Source organism: Scyliorhinus canicula, chromosome 11 (genome assembly GCF_902713615.1).
Source record: "Scyliorhinus canicula chromosome 11, sScyCan1.1, whole genome shotgun sequence".
Taxonomy (NCBI): Eukaryota; Metazoa; Chordata; class Chondrichthyes; order Carcharhiniformes; family Scyliorhinidae; genus Scyliorhinus; species Scyliorhinus canicula.
In genome coordinates, this window is record NC_052156.1 from 57,445,559 (window position 1) to 57,467,438 (window position 21,880).

General features: G+C 44.0%; 1 protein-coding gene across 4 annotated transcripts in view; it reads right to left on the bottom strand.

Moving 5' to 3' along the window:
• Positions 1–357: 357 nt before the first annotated feature.
• LOC119973101 (FERM domain-containing protein 4B-like) overlaps positions 358–21,880 on the bottom strand; it is a 416,202-nt gene continuing 394,679 nt past the window's right edge. For 3 of the 4 annotated variants that reach the window (XM_038810633.1, XM_038810631.1, XM_038810634.1), the window contains 5 exons: positions 11,691–11,861; positions 8,884–9,674; positions 7,113–7,236; positions 5,204–5,464; positions 358–3,241 (listed from right to left, as the gene is read on the bottom strand). In XM_038810633.1, the coding sequence (XP_038666561.1) occupies position 3,241; positions 5,204–5,464; positions 7,113–7,236; positions 8,884–9,674; positions 11,691–11,861 (1,348 nt within the window). In that variant the 3' untranslated portion in view covers positions 358–3,240. The remainder of the gene's footprint in view (positions 3,242–5,203; positions 5,465–7,112; positions 7,237–8,883; positions 9,675–11,690; positions 11,862–21,880) is intronic. The other variant, XM_038810632.1, reaches the window with a different exon arrangement.

A 21,880-nucleotide genomic window follows, 5' to 3' on the forward strand; every position in this document is an offset into this window, starting at 1 on the left:
CTTATTGGCTCACACCCTGGGGACTAATCACTTGCTAGAGATACTGGAGTGCTGCTTTTTTAAGTCGCATAGCTGCATTCCAGCAAGAAAAATCATTGCATGAACAAGAAATCCCAGAACATTAACATAACCTCGTGCAGTGGGCAAGTACCTCTTGGCAAGTACCTTTTAAGCAAGATTCAACTAATTACTCGCCACATTTGCTTAGAATTAAATGGTCTCCTCTTTGTTTCAATTGCCTGTTTGTACTGTTTGGCCTTGTATAAACTTTTTACTGTTTTAATAAAAAGATATGCCTTATTTTGTGGAATGTCCACTGGGGATATAGATGCAATAAAGGAATGCCAGACAGCTTGATTTCTGAAAATCTTTCTGATCATTTTATTGCATCATGGGATTATTTCTCTCAGGATTCAAACATTAGGACTTGAATTCAAAGAGGGAAATCAGAGAATCAGAATTAAGCAGAAGGGAGAAGAACGGAACTGAATCTAGGAGAGCATGTCAAAAGGAATAAAAATCATCCATGAAAACATACAAGGCTGCCAGAAAAGGTAATTCAATTGGAATTTAAAGTTAAATTGGTACCACTGTACAAATTTAGATTAAAAGTCCTGACTATAAGCAGGTCAATGTTTGTATCAATATACACATACAACAATTTAAAAATCAGGAAAATATTGGGGGGGGGCAAATTGGTTATTGAAAAAAGATTTTGGGGCACTGGCTATAGAACCGAGTAAAACTACAAAAAATACACACAGCAGGATACATACGCTTTATTTATTTATCTCCTGTTTTAAAGCACATTTTATAGTAGGAAAGAAGACAGGAGTATTATGTAAAGGCATACACAAAAGTTTCTCTCTGGGTAAAGCTGTACAAATATGCAAAAGAATAAGTTAAAAGCTTTGTTTCCAAAATTTCCACACAAATTGAAACTTTTTCCTCACTGAATAAAAAAATTACTAAGAACCAGCTTACGAAATTAGTTTACTATATATTACATGCTTTGGAAAAATAATAAAAATGTTCACAAAAATTATCATTCAGAAACCTTACATAATAAACACAATTGTAACTTTTTTTCTTCCCCTTGTACAAAAAAGGAAATGACAGCACCTTTCCGTGGATTCCAGCATGGGAATCATGCATTCACCAGTTAGAACTTGAAACAAAATTGCCAGGTCTTCAACACACCAACTTGTAAAATTCACCTGTTAATGTAAATGCCATAATAAAAACATCCCACGGGTCCCAAACTGGTGAGCATATGCATTTTCCAAGGAAATAGTGAGGTAGCGTGAGCCTCATGAGCATTTTTTTAAAAAAAGGAAACAATTTGTTAGCAGGTTCATTTTACTGGCTGCAAAAGAAATCCTGTTTGGAGGTTTTCGATTTTGTTTCCATATTTTTGTTTATGCACTGTTCTGGAGAGATGAATTTTGAAACCAATCCCTTTAAACCACACCATGGTAACCGCAGCCTGAATGGCAGTCAGCATTTGAAGGGCAAGAGCCAATCACTTAGTAAGTTTTCTCCTCTTCTTTTCTGAAAGTGGTGACTCATACTTGGGTTACAGTTCCATGGCTACTGGCACTCCTGGATCCTAGTACCTACTCTTCGACATGTACCTAGACAGTGAGTGTTGGCAGGCTATGTGACTCTGTGGTAAGTAACTAGAAACCCAGGCCTGTGAACATATTACCTTTGTGCTTTCCAGAATAAATCACCCACAAATTTCAGGAATTTGAACTATGGGTGATTTCTGGTCTTCCTCTTTCTAGGACAGGGACTGAAACTCTTGCAATCCCATTCTTTCCCAAGCAGAGGCGAGCTGACTCCCCATAGGCTTTAGAGGTTGAATTAAGGAGCATCTAGGTCCGCATGTCTCAGTAATGATCTTCTAGTCCATTTACCTGGTGAGTCTTGGCGGAGCTAGTCATTTGTTGCTTTCATTAACCACACTTTTATGTATCATGGTCAAAAATATTTTGGATAGATTTATTAACTTGTTTCTAAAGGTAGGTGGTCAGGAGAACAGTTTTGTACCCGAGTTGTGGACTTTGCACCATTACTTGCCCAGCCAAGATCTCAGAATTCAGGTAGGGCTAATAATCAAACTGAACTGTTTTAAGTAGTCTGTGCTATCACCTTGACAACCATGATTAGAATTACGCTTTTTGTTTAGTTTTAAATCATGTCTTTTTGCATTTACATATGAAGCCATGTACTTTTGTTTGATGCATGGTGTGATTCAAATACCTTTGCTGCATATTTTCATGATTTGTTACATGTGGCATTCAATATGGTCCACTAATGATTGCCATTAGCCTTAACTGGTCCAATAACCCTCTTCCCCCACAAATTAAAAATCAATCTCAAAGCACTACTGTTAGGCTAAATTACCAACGTGTTTGGAAAACATGAATACATTAATTATTTGTGCTTCTTCTAGCTAGATCATAAAAATCCCTAACAATATGTAATTCTTAACTCTTTCTGGTCTTAATCCCAACTATTCTTTTTTTTAAAAACTCATAAGCCCACTAAACTCTATTCAAGTAATCCGAGTCACCAGTTCCTTGCCATCAAAATACATGGCATCCTTCATTTAATAATATGTAAAGTAATCTTAGACTTCCAAAGCATATGAAGTAACTCACTACCCTGCTTTGTCCTTCCATCTTTTATGTCTATGCAAAAAGCATAGTTCATTTTACTCCAAGTTCACTGAACAATGAAGAGCATCTACTTTCATCAGCTCAGCCTTTGAAAAGTGCATTCACAGTTTTTTTTTAAATTCCCAAGTGCCATCTTTCCATTCAAACACAGAAAAGGTTTTATTTCCTTCTTTAGAATGTATGATGCTCAATTTAAAGCAAACCTTTACTGAACTGCGACCTAAGGAATTTAAGCCTTCATTCTTTCTGCAGAAGTTGACCAGAATGAGCTTCCCAACATTCAGGTCCAGTACCTTCGGCAAGCACTGAAATATTCCAAGAATTATTTCGTTTGTAGAAATAAACCATTTTGAATAGATTTGAGAAAGATGCAAGGCACACAGAGTAAGTTATCCATATATTGAACAATGAAGGTCGAAAGTCAACCAACAGTCACTTAAACCAGAGTCCCTGGTTTTGAATCTTCATGCCATAACAACACCTGCTCATCGGCATACAAGTCATCTTCCAGCTGGCTTGTGTCTCCGCTATCTGAGTACATTCGTTCTGGATATGGTCTGGCAAATAGTTTGAAAGAAAAGTTAGAAAAAGGACTATAACAACAATCCAAAACGACATACATTTCTGAAAATGACAGTGCAATTTAAAAGAACCGACACAACATTTAATCACAATTTGAAATGTTAGCTTTTTAAAAAAAAAATGCAATTGATTCAATCAAGCTAAAGGTCACTGGCTGAAGGTCACAGGAACCTAGTTCTTCCGTAGCTGGATCAGGAAAACATTTCTACCCAGTACACCGGGATAGTCTGCATATGGTCAACAAATAAACTGTCGCTTCATCGTTTTTTAATATCGATGCATGTATGCTGTAACAAGCATTTGTGAATTATTTAGTTCTTAAATGGGATTTTAACCTCTCAAACTCCTCCAAACATTAATATAACTATAAAAAAATCTGGATCTGTGGGTGGGCTGAAATGCCATTATTAATATGATCCTATTAATAGTTCTGTGAGAAATTATTAATGCTGACATTACCACTATCCTCATTAGCCATTATTAGCATTTCAGGTGCAGGATATGTTGATACTTTGAATATTAACAACCCCCCCACCCCACCCACCCACCCACACTAATTTCTTGAATTGCAGGCAAAAAAATAATTTGATTCAGGAAGATAAACGTTACTAAAGTCAAGGGACGTTTCAAATTCAGCCGGAAGGTGGGTTAGAGTATCTTTTATCCTCTCAGGATATTGCATATTTTATTGAAGTAAGGCTTAGGTTTACAGACAGAATAATATGGTTACTAAATGTCTGTGTCTGTTTTCATGTAAAATCCCATCATTTTGAATCTTTAAAATCGCCCAACATTTGACTCATTAATAAACAGCTCAAAGGTGTGCTGCATCGCTGGTGTCTTTTTCAGTCTCAGTTAATTTTTAAAGTTGAGTAATTGTGGGTGATTGCAAAAGTCATTCAGTGGTACAAGCCATTAATGATTCATTTTCTCCCCAAATTAACTAATGCCGCTGGCATTGCTCCAATTAATTTAAAACATGGCTAGGGTGTAAAATGTTGTTTTTTAACATCCCTGTGAAACAATTTCGGATGTTATTCTAAATGAAAGCCCCATATAAATATAATTTGGTCAGGGGAGTGGGTGGGAAGATTTTAGGTGGGGAAGGCTGAAGAGAAGGAGACTGGAGTAAAACAGTTCACTTTGAAACTTCCCCTTATATCCAGATTTTAATCCACGGAGTAATTTTGGAATAGAAGATGATTTGGGCCATCCACCAGCACCTCCCGCCCCACCCTCCCACCATTCCTTCCTTGCTGGGACATTCTTCTACAGATGCCTTCAATGTTCCATTCAAGTATCCATTTTCTTTTACTCATGTACCCATTTTATGTAAACCTATACAATGAGCATTACTGGTTATATGCTCACTGATTGCATCATGCTGAGTCTATTTTTTTGCTCTGGACACTTTGGCATTAGGGACAGGAATAGTGCCTTTTCTTTCCATTTCCCGCAACTGAACATGTATGAATGAATAGTGTCTTTACTGACCGGAATACATGGACAGAAATACAGGAAATCTGTTGGGAGACACTTTTGAAAAATTTAATATCTGCAATCACCAAAGGACGGAAGATCTTACAGCCAAATCACACTCCAATAATTTAGCATGAAGAGATAAGGAACTTAATAGGGAAGCAGAATTTGAAACCTCCAATTTTCTCTGCTGTATATATATATATCCAGAGGTGGACATCATATAAGCACGGAAACATTCAGAATTTAATTGCAATGGTGCTTAGGAGGAATCTTCGATCTTTAGTTTTGTTCAGAGTCCAGCAGCTGTTTGACCATTTGTTGAAGCAGTGAAGCAACATTAAGGTTATTTTAAACATCACATTCAAAGAAACATAGAAAGCAGCTCAGCCTTGTTTACAAGCAAAAACACCAAAAGGCACCAACCATCACACACAAAAACACGCGAGGATACTTACTACCGCTGACTACATTTTGCGTATGGGTATTTAATGAATATCTCATTTCTGTAGATACGATGTTGGCTGCAGTCAGTACACTTAGTGAAACACTCCTTTTCTTTGTAAGGAAAAGTGGAAGTGGATGAAGTGGATGAGAAAGAGGAGGAGGAAGAGGAAGAGGAGGAGGCAGATGAGTGTCTGGTAGGAGCAGTGCCAACAGCAGGGAAATGGTGGTACTCAGTAGAAAAAGGATCATCAAGAGACTGGAAGGAGCTATGCCTACAAGAAAATGACCGACAAGCAAAGTAAGAAGTGAATCTCGAGATTATTTTCCTAATTTCTTTTCCTCCTCCCTTGAAAGTGTTAATTTAAACAAGGGTACAGTATCATAGGCACCAGTGGCCCTATGTGTGGCCATTTTTTGTCTCAATGTCCATCACCACATATACAGGTCCAATCCTGCACACTACTGAATTACTGATCCAAGCTATGTTGCTGGGGAAGGGAAGCACTGAGCAAAGGCCAAGTACCTCCCTGTAAAACAAGGGACTAGCAGAAATAAAGGCAAAAAGTTCACACACAGTGGAACTAAGATGGGTCTAGGCAGAATTGACATCTAATGAATAACTTGACCCATCTATAATTCAAAATCTGAGGTCTATCCATTCTACAAAACAGTCTTGTAACCAATTCATATCAGTATGGGGAGTTTTCTTGAGCGCCACAATTTATTTATTGAACAAAAAAGGGATTTAACAAAGCACATCTCCCCACGAGTTTTTTCTAAAAACTTGAAGTTGCTTAGAAAACAACTCATACTTGGTCCCCAAGCATGAGGAGGAATCTACTTTGCTCCTCACTAACAAACTGCAATAAAATGTAATAATTCCTGGGCGCGATTCTCCGAGGTCGCGCCGGTTGGGAGAATCACCGGCCGTGCCATGTTATCGCGTGACGCCGTCCCGCCGTTCTCCCAACTGGCGAGAACGGCCCCATCGAGTTCTGCGCCGTGCCAGCCGGAGAATCGCCCGAGACATTCAGAACAGCGATTCTCCGGTACCCCCGCCATTCTCTGGCCCGGATGGGCCGAACGGCCGCTCCTACCCGACAGGTTCCCGCCGGTGCCGTCCACACCTGGTCGCTGCCGGTGGGAACTGTGCAGGAACGCTGGTGGGGGCGGCCTGTGGCGGAGTGAGGGGGGGGCCTCCGATGGGGTCTGGCCCGCGATCGGGGCCCAACGATCTCTAAAGGAGGACCTCCTTTCCTCTGCCACCCCGCAAGATCCATCCGCCATCTTCTTGCGGGGCGGCCTCGGGGAGGACGGCAACCGCGCATGACTTCATTTACGCGACGCCGGCCGGGTCATTTACGTGGCGCCAAGGCCCAGCGCACGTAAAATACGCGACGCCGCTCCTAGCCCCCCGGGTTGGGAGAATAGGGGGCTCTGAGCGGGCTCTGACGCCGGAGTGAAACACTCCGGTTTTCACTCCGGCGTCGGGACTTTGTCTCCATTTCGGAGAATCGCGCCCCCGTCTTTGCAGAGAACTAATTTTGTGGATGAGGTGGAGAAATTATAATTACTAAAACTTATACTTATGGTAAAATTCCTCATTAATCAATTCACCTAATGTGACCTGCCGCGCCTCAAATCTGATGCCTTCCCTTTCCTTCACCGATTATCCTTTTCCCCCTCTTTAATAGTACCTATATTTAAAAATAAAACGTTGCGGGAATACAGCTAAAATGAATACACAAGAAACCACCCATTAAGATTGTTCGCATAATTTCTGGAAACGGGATAGCAGTTTGAGAAATCTACAGTCTAAAAGAAACTTTCTTTCTGCAAAGATTATATTTGAAACATTTTCAGTTTTAAGAAACTAAGCAGATGGACCTAGATCTTTCTGCAACTGTCACTGATACTCACCTGCTATGTAGTGTAGTATTGCTGTAGGAGTTACTGAATGAACTTGTATAAGGTATATGATCATAGTCCTGAAGGCCCACAGTCATCTGGCTCCGCCAAGTTCCTGTACTTGTTGCTGAAGATACTGAGATTTAAAAAGAAAACGCAATTTTAAAGAACTGTAGCTATTTGTGGTCGTACTGAACACAAATGCTTCAATTTCCTTTCAAATTTTAAACATTTGATTTGTTTAGTGATTGACTGGACCCAACACATCCAAACATAATAATTACACCACTCGGAATCATAGTGCACCAAGTAACGGTGAAGTCCAAGTCACCCAATGATTTTCACATATTACATTCATATTCACATTAGATTTACATAATGTGGTATCAATTCCCAATCCGTCTTAAATATTGTTTGTCTGGCTTGACATCAAAAACAGGTCTGTACAACTGTTCCACCTAGTTTGACCTATAATATGCAACTGAAACCGCCTGAAATGTAGTTTATATCATAACAAAGCATGTTTAAGGTAATAATTTATTTAGGTTAGAGCACATCATCCAGCCACAACAATCCTAAACCAAATCTGTAGACAGGTCAAACTTCTCACTTACAATCAAAGTAAGGATTTCTCCATAAGTATGCATAATGTTCACTGCTACGTCAGTGTAGGAACCACCCATTTCCTCCTCTATGACTAACAATGTAAAACAATGGGAAGTTAAATAAAAGTTTGTCATTCTTATTTTCATCTTGATATTGCCATTTTTAGCCCTGTTCTCACTATTTTTAAATTTGTATCCTCACTAATATTTACCTGATAAATTGGACTTGGACATTGGACTGAATTATTGTGCAATAGAATATAACTCACAATTCACAATGAAAAATTTTCAACATATCGGCCAGACGAAGGTTTCAGGATGGAGCCACAAGGGCATTCATTTAAAAATCCCTTCCTAGTAGTACTGCTTTAGGAATTACTGAGTGAACTTTTATAAGGTTGCTTCAGGTCAAATCGAATTTCTACTGGAATGCGCTCCATTAAATTATTTTCTCACCAGGCTTTAATTTTATTGTCTTGACATTATCCATGGTGCTGAAACCACATTTTCTAAAACTGCGTTCAGTAAAAGAAAAAGGATGGAATTTTATGGTGAAGCAGTGGTTCTGTCCACCATCTGGTTCACAGGTGACAACCCTGTTGCATGCTGCCAGTTCTGGGAGGCATGTTGGGATTAAATCCCAATCTGGCAGCCTGGAGAGGTGGCCACGGCTGGTACAATGCCGAGCCAGAGTGGAAGAATGATCATTGAAATCCTGGACCAAGGTGAGTGAGGTAGGATTGCCAGGGAGGCCCCAGTGCGGGAGAGAAAGGCAGTCATCATCAAGGGCTGGGGGATGGCTTCCCAAATATCTTCCTGTTTCAGATGACATATCCATTGAGTTTAGGATATCAGAGAACACCACTCTCATACTAAGGCTCAGGCATACCTACCAGAGTTTACCTGTAGATTGATGTTATGGCTTGGCTAGAGTCTGCTGCTGGTTGAATAGCAGTGGCTGTAAAATGGCCCTCCCTGGATGTAACTGGGATTGGGTGTGTGCTTGAGGGTGGGGTGTGTTTGTGCACAAAGGAGAGTCAGGAAGGCAATGGTATCTGCACTTTCCTGCCCATTGCATTTAATACCACCCAAACTCTCTAAACTTACAAATTTCGTAGACTTGCATCACTAACTGTTGCAGATAATTTCTAGGTGACAGCTGAGGAACCTTCACTTACCTGATGTAAAAGATGTAGCCCTACTTGTTGGAGAAAATGGGCCATGCATATAAGCAAAACCTAGACTTTGCTGTGAGCCCCTGTCAGAGTCTAAGCCTGCCTGCAGGCCATAATCCTTGTGAGTTGAGGCACGCTCATACCAGCCACGCAAACTTTCTGCAACCAAGGCCTTCTGGATGTTTTTGGTTATTTGTTCACTTTTAGCACCTCTCCTCCGCACATTCCTTATTGTTGCATATGGGTTTTGAGACAAACTATCACTATTGCTCTGGTAAAAGCGATTGTAATCTCTATATTGTTCAGCATTGTAAGAATGTGATGATCTATATGGGGCTTTGACATTATAGTGACCCTCAGTGTCATTTTCAAACGTATATCCATAGGGCTCATAGTCATTGTATGGTGGATATCCCGGAATGTAGTAGTCAGATGAAGGCTGGGTATGAGAATTCTGATAAACTCCATTCCTTCCATCTTTTGGTGCTAAATTGGGCATGCTCCCGGAAGCTGCCGAGGAAATATTCGGTTTCTTGTGTCTTCGTCTTTCTCTTGACCGGCACCCCATTGTCATGGTGTTGTAGTACTGGGGAGGTTTACTTGGTGTGCTGTAGTACTCGGTACTGGATTGACTGGTGTAGGATGATCCATCATCCAGAAGTTCTGTACTGCAACTCCTTTGGGCTGCTGTAAGCGGAAATACTGTCCTCTCATTTGTGCTTTCATCCAGGAGATGAGATTGGGATTCCAAGCTGCCACTGCGCTGTCTGAAGTGATTTGGGGAAATCTCAGGTCTGTAAGTAACAAAAATAAATGAAAAGATCGAATACAATTGATATTTCATACCTTCAAGGTGAAACCGTGAAATGATCCATAATGAGTACTGAAATCTTTTTTCTAATATCTACAAACATTTCAATTATGAATTAATACCAAAAGATATTATAATCAGGTAACAGTCAATGATATTGCAAACTATGCAACAGAAAGCTAGACTAGAAACAAAATCCAGAAAAATAAATTTACAGTTGTGTTGGCTCTTCTACAGTTTCCCAATGTAATTAATTCATAGAATTTAATAGAATGCTACAATGCAATAAATCATCCAATCATCCATTGTGTCCAACACTTAACAGCTATCTGATTAGTCCCATTCACCCTGCCATTTTTCCATAACTTCCAAATATTTTCCTGCTTAACCAATTCCTTTATTGTATATTTTAATTTAGAGTACCCAATTTTATATTTTCCAATTAAGGGGCAATTTTGCATGGTCAATCCAGCCAATCTGCACATCTTTGGATTGTAGGGGTGAAACCCACGGACACAGGGAGAATGTGCAAACGCCACACGGACAGTGGCCCAGGGCCTGGATCGAAACCAGGTCCTCAGCTCCATAGGCTGCAGTGTTAAGCAATTTCCTTTTGAAAGTTATTACTGAATCTGCTTTCATCACTCTTTCAGGTATTACACTGCAGATCATACAACTTTATGTAAAAAAATATTCTCACCTCTCATCTGGTTATTTTGCCAATTATTGAATCTCTGATTGCTAATATTTATTACCAATGGAAACATTCTCCCCTTATTTACTTATGATTTTCAGCAGTTCCATTAAATCTTCCCTTACTTTCTCTACTCAAAGGAGAAGAACTTCCAACTTCTCCAGTTTTTCCATGCAAATAAAGTGCCATTCTGGTACTCTCTTCTGCACCTTTCCCAAGATCTTGATATCCTTCCTAAAGTGTGGAGCCTAGAATTGTACACAATCCTCCAGCTGAGGTCTGTTTATGTAAACCTTGTCACTATTAAGACATTCAAAGATCTCAGAGGCTCACTAATCAGCCATTTCAATTTGTCCTAGCATTGTCAAAGATTTTTGTGCATACATCCTCAGGTCTCTCTGTTCCTGCATCTCCTTTAAAAGTATGCTGTTTAGTTCATACTGGACCTCTTCATTTTCCACCAAAATGCATCATGTAGGGCAGCACGGTAGCATTGTGGATAGCACAATCGCTTCACAGCTCCAGGGTCCCAGGTTCGATTCCGGCTTGGGTCACTGTCTGTGTGGAGTCTGCACATCCTCCCCGTGTGTGCGTGGGTTTCCTCCGGGTGCTCCGGTTTCCTCCCACAGTCCAAAGATGTGTAGGTTAGTTGGATTGGCCATGATAAATTGCCCTTAGTGTCCAAAATTGCCCTTAGTGGTGGGTGGGGTTACTGGGTTATGGTGATAGGGTGGAGGTGTTAACCGTGGGTAGGGTGCTCTTTCCAGGAGCCGGTGCAGACTCGATGGGCCGAATGGCCTCCTTCTGCACTGTAAATTCTATGATTCTATGATTCTATGTTGAAATTTTATCCGCAGGTTTCTGCCTACATCACTAATCTATGTCCTCTTGAATTCTACAATGCCCCTCTGATTGTTTTTAGTATTTAGTATTGTGTCCTCTACAAACTTCAGAATTTTTCCCTGTATACCCAGGTCCATGTGATTAATAAACACATCAAAGATAGCAGTGATCCTAGCATCAAATCTCTTGGGATCACCACTATATATACTCCCTTCCCATCTGAAAAACGCCACTAGTCTTTGCTTCCTGTCCCTTAGCAAATTTCATACCCAAACTGCCATTGCCCATTAAGCCCAATGGGTTTCAGTTCCGATAATAGGTCTATTATGGTAAATCATCAAATGTCTTTTGAAAGGCCATTTATGCAACATCAACTGTGCTACCTGCATCGATGCCTACTGTTACTTCAAACAACTCAATCAAGTTAGTTGTATGATTGGTGCCAGTTCTCAGAGAACATACCGTAACTGACTGCTGCTGTAAGCATTACGAGTCAAAACTGGAGTAGCTGGCATACTTCTTCCTCCATGGCATTGTCTCCCCTGTGTTCTGTAAGGGCTGCTATGTGTTGAACTCAGTTCTCTCGGGCCATGCACAACATCCTGCAGGTAGTGACCTTCATTACTGCTGTACCTGCAAAACATTCCAAGTTTCAAATTGGTTATAGTAGCAACTTTGAGACATTTTTTTGACAATCCTAATGGCAAGAACATAGAATATTGTTATGAAAGCAAAAAAAAACATAATGTGACTTTTTTCCCAACAAATTGATGGCACTACAGTTCCCTTTTTAGTTCAGTGGCAGAAATGACCAACAGGAATTAACCAGCAGCAGTGAAACACTGGTAATTTTAACTCAAACCCATGGGAGGACTTTTGCTTCACAGGCTCTCTTAGAAGCAGTTTAATGTAATCTTGCTGCCACAGTTTCCAGTCATTCTGCCTGGCAACAAATCAAAAGTCCTCCAATTTAATCAAATTAATCAACTTTAAGTGGAAATGACTTCTTCGGAGATCAGTATCTTTCTCGTCCAACAAGGACAGAACCATTTCTTAATTTACTTCTGGGAAATGAAGTGGGGCAAATAACTGACAGGAGCACAATTGGGAAATAGATATCAAAGTCACGAATAAGGCACTGGACTGAAAAAATGCAAACTTCAATGAGACAAAAAGGGATCTGATTCAAATGAACTGGGCAAATAAACTGAAAAACAGGTTGATGGATCAGCAGTGGGCGCTCTTCAAATATGAAATACATAGATTACAAAATAAATACATTTTGACAAGGCGAAAAAGGGAATGCATCAAAGAACCCATTCTCATAGATAAAATCAGATCAAAGCTAAACTGAAACTTAAAAAGGGAGGCAAGATAAAATTGAGGCCAACGATTTAATTAATGATGAACACAATGGAGAAAAGTAAAATAGGGCGGTGAGGAAAGATTAGAAAGGCTTAAAGGGAATGTGAAAAATAGTCAAGATTTTTCTGAGCATATAAAAAGCCAAAGTGAGTAGGACCTCTTTGGGATGAAGCGAAAGTCTAATTGTTGAGATTCGAGGAATGGTGGTGATCATAAAATCTCTACAGTGCAGCAAGGAGACCATTCGTAGTCTGCACCAACCCTTGGAAAGAGTACTCTACCTAAGCCCACAGCCCAACCACATCTCCGTAACCCCACCTAACCTTTTGGACACTAAGGGGCAATTTAGCATAGGCAATCCACCTTATCTGCACATCTTTGGACTTTGGGAGGAAACCCACGCAGACACGGGGAGAAAGTGCAAACTCCACACAGTCACCCATGGCCAGAATTGAACCCTGGTCCCTGGCGTTGTGAGGCAGTAGTGCTAACCACTGTGCCACCAATATTATAGAAATATTATACACTTTATTTCACTATTGCTGCTGGTAATAAAAATGAACAGATAGCCAAAATTATTGAAGATAGCAACGAAAAAAAAAAACTTGTTTTGAAAAAGTGTGCAGAACTTGAGGTGGATAAGTCACTGGGCCCTGGAGGTAGGTACACTAGTCTATTGAAAGAGGTCAGAGGGTATGAGGCTGACATTCTGGGCACAAGCTTTAAAATTAATTTTAAATATGTAAATTGTGCCCTGGGACTGGATATTAGCTGATATAACAACATTATTCAAGATGGGTGATGCCTATAGAGCATTTAGTCTAATAACAGTTGTGGGTAAATTCTTACAATCGATAATTCCAGGCAAAATTAGTGAGCATTTCCAAATGCACTCATTAATCAAGGACAGCCAATATGGATTTGTTCATGGCAATTTTTGTTTAAAAGAAGGAATTGATTGGGTACAGAGAATGCAGATGTAATATTCATGCAGTTTTAGAAGAAGGGATTGCTTAGGTATAGAGAATGCGGATGTAATATTCATGCAGTTTTAGAAGAAGGGATTGCTTAGGTATAGAGAATGCGGATGTAATATTCATGCAGTTTCAAGCCACTTATTAATAGGAAATTAAAGGAATGGGGCATTGAAGAACTATGGAATGGAGTAGGTGAATGTGATTAGAATTATTTGCCCACATGGTTCAAAAATGATAAAAGAGGCTGGGTGGGTTGAACGGCCTGTTTCTATAGTTGTAACAAAGTAGTTGGGTGAATATAAAAGTGCTTTAAGTAGGCCAATGTTCAGTGCTGGATCTGCTCTTGTGGTTTATAAACATGATAATATGGGGACTTGGGTGTAGGGAACATAATTTCAAAATATGATGATACAATAGTAGGAGATTTCGCAAACAGCAAGGAGAATTGCAAAAGGCATCACAAAGACAGGTTGGCCTAATGGGCAAATATGTATGAGATGAAATTTTATGTGAGTAAGTGAGCAAGGCAATACCATTTGGGAGGAAAAATAAGGAATGGGAATCAGACTTCATGAAAAATTACTGACGTCTATATGTTAGCAGACACCTGGAGAATCCTCGAGAATCGGTGACATAATACCCTTAGAGTGCAAGCGGATGCAGACAAACATATCAAAAAGGGTCAAGAGTATTTTGGGATATATAAATAATAGGGACAGAGTATAATAGTAAATTAATAATTACAATATTGTACAAAACAATGGCTAAATCACATATTATTTATAGCATAGTGTGCAGTTTTGGGCATCCATCATATAAAGGACATTAAAGCCACAGGTCGGCAGGGGTCGGAGAATCCCCAGGGGGGGGGGGGGGGGGGGGGGGGGGGAGTGCGAATCCTGCCCTGCCGCTCGCTTCCCTATTCTCCGGCGCCGTTATTCGGGAGCCGGCGGGATTCCCACCACGTCGGTCGGGCCCTTCGGCGATTCTCCGAGCCACGATGGGCCGAGTGGTCGTCAGGCAGATAATTAGCGGGGGCCGTCCTGGGGATTCGACCCTGGGGGTGGGGGCCCCCCCCACAGTGGCCTGGCCCGCGATCGGGGCATACCGATCTGTGGGTGGGCTGGCTCCGTGGGTGCCTTCTTTCCTCTGCACCGGTCCCCTGTAGGGCTCCGCCATATTGCCCGGGGGCCGGCGTGGAGAAGGGAACCCCCGTGCATGTGTGGAAATACGCCGGCCGATCCGTGCATGCGCAAGATCATGGCAGCCGTTCCGCACATGCGCGAACTCGCGCCGGCCCTTTGGCGCCGTCTGGACCTGCGGGAACCACTCCGCCGTCAACCTAACCCCTGAGAAAGTGGAGAATTCCTCACTTTTGGGGGCCGTTGACACCGGAGTGGTTGGCGCCGGTTTTCACGCTGCTGTGGGGACTTCGCCCCATTATTGGAGAATCTCGCCAACAGAACTTGTACAGCAGAGTAAACAGTATGAGCCTTGGTATGCAAAACCATAGTTAGGAAGGGAGAGTTAAGGGTTTAGGTCAATCTCTACTGAGTAGATAAGTAGAAGATTTTTAAATTATGAAAGGTTTTGACAAGATGAATAATGAAAGGCAATTTTTATTGTGGGCATGCAGTGACAAGGGACCATGAAGTTAAAATTTTCATGAAGCAAGTGAGATGTTTAATCACAGGGGGCACAATCGAATGGAAATGTTTCTAAGTATGGTAGTGAGCAGGAATTGCCAGTGTTCCCTGACGGCTGACCTGGTGAAGCCGTCACCGGTATCTAATGCTAATTAGGGCACTCAATGATGCCCCACGGGCTTCATGCTGCAACAAGCTGTCCTGCCAGCTGATTCGCCTGGACCACGCCCAGCAGCTCCTCGCTAACAAGCAGGAGAGCTATCAAACCGCTCCCTCCGACCAAACTACTTGACAGCACAGAGCCATCTACCAAAGCGACCTGCACCACGCTTCGGTGATGCAGACCTGCTCAGACTGCTGGACATGATGGAGTCGCAGTGGGACACCCTGTTTCCCCCAAAGGGGTTGAAGGGTCAGCCACTGGGTAGCCGGTGCCGCCTGGGAGGCAGTGGAAACAGGCGCCAGCACGGCGAGTATGAATACGTGGACCGCTACCCAGTGCCGAAGAAGTTCAACGGCCTCCACTATGCCGCATGGGTGAGTTGGCATCGGCCCCCTGGCACCAGTCCCACCGCCAACCCGGCCCTCCCCACCCCCAGATGACCTGTCTCATATGAGCAGTTCATGCCAAGACTTAGCCAGACATAAATATCCTTCCCTGCCACTGACCACATGCCCATTCTCTTACAGGATTTCCATCTGATGGTGTTGGCCTATCCTGTGTGCCCCTCCACTCTTTCTCTCCCCCCCTCCAAGTCTTCCAAAAGAACACTTTGGAGGAGAGTTCAGAGAATGACACTATCATTGCATCATGGCCGTCAATCCCACACTCCACGAGTGCAGAGACACATACCTTGCTGGGTGACATTAGTGGACACGCATCTGGGGCACAATCTGGCTAGCACCAAACAGTTGCTGATGCACATCAGGTAAAGGCAGGAACATTCAGGGGGGACAGCGGTTTGCTATGCGCTGTACCTCAAGACCCAGCTGAATCCCGGTCTAGCCTCTGGACAAGGTTATCACAGAGCTGCTGCAGACGCTAGGGCAAGGCCGTGAGATTCAGACGGGAATGTCAGCAACACTCCGGCGGGTCCACAGCCAATTGGAGGAGTCCCAAACATTCCAGGTACATGAGATGGTGCCAGAAATATGTGGCACCAAGGCCAACACTGCTAGGGTGGCAACCGCAGTGGAAAGCCTAGAGCTCTACATCAGCGGCATTGAGTACTAGTGTCCAAGGCATTACTCAGTCATTGGCAGCCGTGGCTGAGGGCCTCGATACCATGCCCAAGCCGATGGAGGACATGTCCCTGATGCAGGTGGACATTGCCGAGGTGCTGTGGAGCCTGTCCCAGTCTCAGGTGGGCATTACCGAGGCCACCAGAGCTGAGGAACATGTCTCAGAGACAGTCGGACATTGCCGAGGCACACCAGAGCATGTTCCAGTCTCTGAGGAACGTGTCGCATACACAAGTGGCACTCCAGAGTATGGTCCACTAACAGAGGGCATCACTGAGGGTGTCGCACGATGGTGTAGACAAAGGGGAGCTGCCAGACTGGCAGAGTCGCATGACAAGGGGCCTCTGAGCTCCTTCCACCAACTCCTCCATCCCAAGGTGTCCCCCAGGGGCCCTATGGGATCCGCCCGAGAGGAGGGAGCGCTGGAGGCTGACCTGGAGCCTCCCTGCAGGGAGACAACGCCAATCACCAACTCCCACAAGTCCCCTCCTCCTGACATGTGCCACCGGAAAGGCGGCAGCGCCCAGGACACATGCCAGGGGCATCAAAGGCCACAGGATGCGGTAAGCAGCAGGTTCCCTCCACCTTGAACCGTAGAATCCATACAGTGCAGGAGGCCATCTGGTCCATCAAGTGTGCACTGACCCTTTGAAAGAGCACCCTACCTAAGCCCATGCCTCAACCCTATCTCAGTAACCCCACCTTACCTTTTGTGGACACAAACAGGCAATTTAGCTTGGCCAATCCACTTATCCTGCACATCTTTGGAATGTGGGAGGAAACTGGAGCACCCGGAGGAAACCCACGCAGACACAGGGAGAACATACAAACTCCACACAGTCACCCGTGGTTGGAACTGAAACCGGGTCTCTGGTTGGAATGAAACCAGGTCTCTGGTGCTCTGAGGCAGCACTGTACCACCATCACCTCTGATCAACATCCTGGATAAAGACCTAGATGTAGCGGCAGATTGATGATTACTGAGAGGGCACGGGGGGAGGCAAGCGGCGACACCATCAGTAGCTAGGGTCATGATTGTTCACCATTAAAACACATTACACCCTAGACATGTGGAGTTGTCATGTTTTTCCAGACCCTGGACCGTGCCCTCCATTCTCTTCCCGCCCCCCCCCCCCCCCCCCCCCCCCCCCCCCAAAAGGACACAGTGGTGCTAGATCTGGGGCCTCCTGGACATAGCACGTGCAGGTGATGGGTGTGCAGGTGATGGGTCTGCATGCACTGTCAGCTGAAAGACAGGAGTCAGACTATGGCATAGATTGAGGAGCGCCAGAGCTTAACACAGCAGGTTATCAGCACCCTCCTGCCAACACAGGCCCATTGCCCTGGAGTAATGTACCACAGAAGCTGGGAGGGTGGAATAGTGCGGTTTACGGGGGTGGGGGTATTGGTGGGTGGAGGAAGGGGAAGAGAAAGAATGGGGGGTTGAGATGTCGGACAAAGCCACGTCCTATGAGAAGTGGGTGGGGATCGGTGTCTGCCTGGCCCTCTTCACTCGAGGCTGCATGTTACTCCTCCTCCAGCATGTCGCTCCACTGTTGTGCTAGGTTGTGGAGGACACGGCAGACCACCATAAAGCGACTCTCTGGGAGGTGTACTGCAGTGCACCACAAGAGCGGTCGAGGCATCAAAACCGCATTTTGAGCAGTCCAATGTACCGCTCAATCACAGCATGGATGGCCTCATTATACCGCGTCTCCACACTAGTCTCCAGCCTTCACACTGGCACAATTAACCAGGTCCTCAGCGGTTAACCCTTACCCCCAAGTGCCAACCCACTGTTCTGGGGTGACCCTCGAAGATGTCAGGGATCTCCAACTACCCCAGGATGCAGCAGTCATGTACACTCCCGGGAAAGCGTGCACAATCTTGAGCTGGGTGCTGCACATAAATTGAACATTCAGGGAGTGGAAGCCCTTCCTGTTAATGAAATGCGATCCCGGACCGCCCAGTGTGCGCAAGGCGACATGCGTGCCATCTATTACTCTCTGAACTTGGGGTACCAGGTGATGGCAAGGACTCGTGCTGCCCGGGCAATTTGTTGGGCTTGGTCCAGGTCAAAGTTTATTTAGTCGACTGCCCTGGTAAACAGGGCATCCGTGACCTCATGGATGTCCATCTAGGCTGTGGGTTGCGAAATGCGGCACAAGTCCCTGCTTGAGCACAGGAATGAAATTGAAGTGCAAAGGTTCAGGGCTGCGGTGACCTTCACAGCCACCAGGAGCGGTTAGCCCCCTCCTCCACATGATGCCAAGTCCTACTGTGACACATGCTGCCTAACATCTCCTCGAACGACCATTGACGCCGGTACAACTTGAGCAGTCACACGCCTTCTCCCATGGTTCCCTCCCCAGCCTGATGAGCGGCTCGATCCTCAGGGTGTTGGGTGCCTCCTGCACATGGGCAGCCGCCTCAAACCTCCGTCAATGCTTCTGCCGCTGCCCTCCCCGCCATCCAGCCGCCACTTTCACCCTGGGACCCTCTCCTCTCTCTCTCTCCTCTCCTCACCCCCCCCTCCATCCCATCCTTAGGTTTCCCACTTTCTGTCGGGGTGTCATCCAACAATCTGGTTTTTGCTGGGGACCCCCTCCATGTACAAACACCCATGGCCACAGCAAGGGTACCTGCTGGGCACATTACATGGATCAGGTTCCCTCCTTGACCCACACACACTAGTCACAGGGATATTCCCTGTGCTGGAGTCCAGCTCTTGATGGTTAGCTGCTGCCCATGTGGTGTTAGTGCCTCCAGGAGTTCAGCAAGTGTCCAGGTCTGATGGCCTGATTGGGATGCTGCTAAGCAATAACACTCACCTGCGACATGATACATGTACCTACACAAATACACTTGCAAGCTGTGAAATGCTCATATAACTAACATTGCCAATTCCCTATTAGCACAACCTTCAGCTGTACAGCTAGTGGCCGCTTTGGTCAGAGGGAGTTAAAGTGCCTTCACCATATTACCATGGGCAGGGCTCAGCCCAGGACGTGTTCGGTGGTACAGATAGGCAGCAGCTAACGTTGCCCCTGGAATGGGCATACACGATCCAGGGGGTGGACTGTTGGACCTGTGGGTGCTGAGCCCGTCAGCCCACTGGCGACCACCCCACCAATAGTTCCCCCCCCTCCCCCAAACCTGGGGGAACTGCATTTCCACCCCCTCCCCACCCCCCCCTCCCTAAAATAGGTGTGCTAAAGGACACTTGCATGACCGTTCGCTGGGGTGCCGGTTAGATCATGGGTGGCCATTCGATAGGGGTCCTTCCCGTTAATGTAATGGAGATTGGCCTTAATTGGTGATTATTGGTCTCTCGTCACACTAGGGCGGGATCCGGAACCCGCCAATGGGAGCAGGCTCATTAGATCGGAAACTGATTATCGGCCGGCACGGTTCCCAATTTTGCCCTCTCCTGCCATCTAACTGGCTCAGGCGAAGTGGCCGTTAGATCATACCCAGAGAATGGTTGCGGCAGAGGTCATTACACCTTAGGGAAAATTGAATAACATTTGAAACATAGTTAGATATAAGGCTACAGGAAGAACAGCGGGGCAAATGGGATAAGTTTGGAACTGTTCTCACATATAGTCAGCAGGTATGATGGTTTAATGGCGTCCTCCTGCGTTTCAAATGTCAGCAAGTGACAAAATTTAACCCCAAAAAAGCATGTGGACTGTTGAAGTTGGCTTGATTACCAACTCTCATATACTATGGATTATAGATGTACAAGACCAGTGTCAGAAAAGCACACATTCTAATTTTTTTGTTAATTATGTGAAATATGAAATCAACAATATCAGAAATATACCTAGATTGTTAATTAAAATTCTGCTCTTCAATAAGGTTTGGATCTGTTTTCAACTGAGCTAGTTAATGCATATCGTTATTGTCACAAAACTTGTCCAGAGTTCTGGACCTATGCAAACTGTGCCATAACAAATAGAATATCCAACCCAGTTTACAAATTATTCCCAGATTACACATAAAGGCTTTTCAATTGCTTCTTTCAGCTTCTTGCCTTATTTAGACTTCAAGGTCTTGTAAATTTACTTCTAGTAAAAGTACAAAAACTTACAGCTAATAGACAACATATGTTACATCACAGGAGCAAAATACAAATCATCTGGTTCTGACAAGGCATAAACAATGGGATTTAGTTTACAGATGTCCAGCATCAGGCAAGTGCATAAACTTCAAGAGCCATTTTAAGAGATAGCATTTGACATAGTAAAATGATCTAAAGTACTTCCCGGGAGCATTATCAACAAGATATGACAAAGTCCATAAGAAGAGTTAGGCTTTAAGGAGTACCCTAAAGAAGGAGGGTGTGGTAAATAGGTGGACAGTTTTCACTGTGAGGAGGGGAGGATCTCATCCCTTAGGGATTAGACAGTTGAAGGCTCACTGCCAATGGTGGAACATTTTAAATGAGGGTTGTGCACAGGCCAGAATTGGAAGAGAGCAACATTCTTAGATTGCTGTAGATCTGGAGGAGTTAGGGAGAGGTGGGGCCATAGAGGTATTTGAACTCAAGAAAGCAAATATTTTAAATCAAGACATTGTCAAACCAGAAACCAACGTAGGCCAGCTAACAAAGGGCAGATGGATGAATGGGATGGTGAGAGTTGGAGGAAGCAGGTGGCAGAATTTTGGATGAGCTCAAGCCTACATCCATACTCCTACAATTGTGGCTTGGAACATCGGATTGCAAAGTGCCTGCCGAAATACAAGAGGAGGGCTTTCAAAAATTTAACAATTCAGAAGCATTGTACCACCTTCGGTGTTTGTCAATCTGGACCATGTCTTTCTAAAGCTATAGATTGTTGAGCATTAGCAATTTAAGTGCAGGAAGGTGGTCTGGTTTTCTTGCCTGTTTGCATCAGTAGCTGGAATAAAAACAGAAGATGTTGGAAATGTTAGGAAGTCTGGCAGCATTTGTAGCGAGAGAATCAGAGCTCATGTTTGGAGTTGGATACGACTCTTTTTGACACAGAGCATTAACGCATGATTCTTTCTCCACAGATGCTGTCAGACCTGCTGAGCTTTTCCAGCACATCTGTTCTTATTTCAGATTTCGAGCATATGCAATATTTTGCTTTTATTACATTGCATCAGGACCTGGTCCAGATTATGGGTCCTCCAGGGCACCCTATCAGCTGCCATTTTCACAGCATAGGCATGATTCCCAACCATTGCTACTCATCTTTTTAGTTGCATCTGTTGTTCTGTGAAAGCACCATTTTTAAAAAGCGAGTTTGAAATTTTAAACAACAATGCCTGGAATGTGGGCTACCTAATATTCCGACAGTAGCTGAGACGGCTCGCATAGTTTTAGAGGACAGAACAGAACGGATCCACCTATTACACACACCCTGCTCGTTGAACTATTATTATTGATCATGGA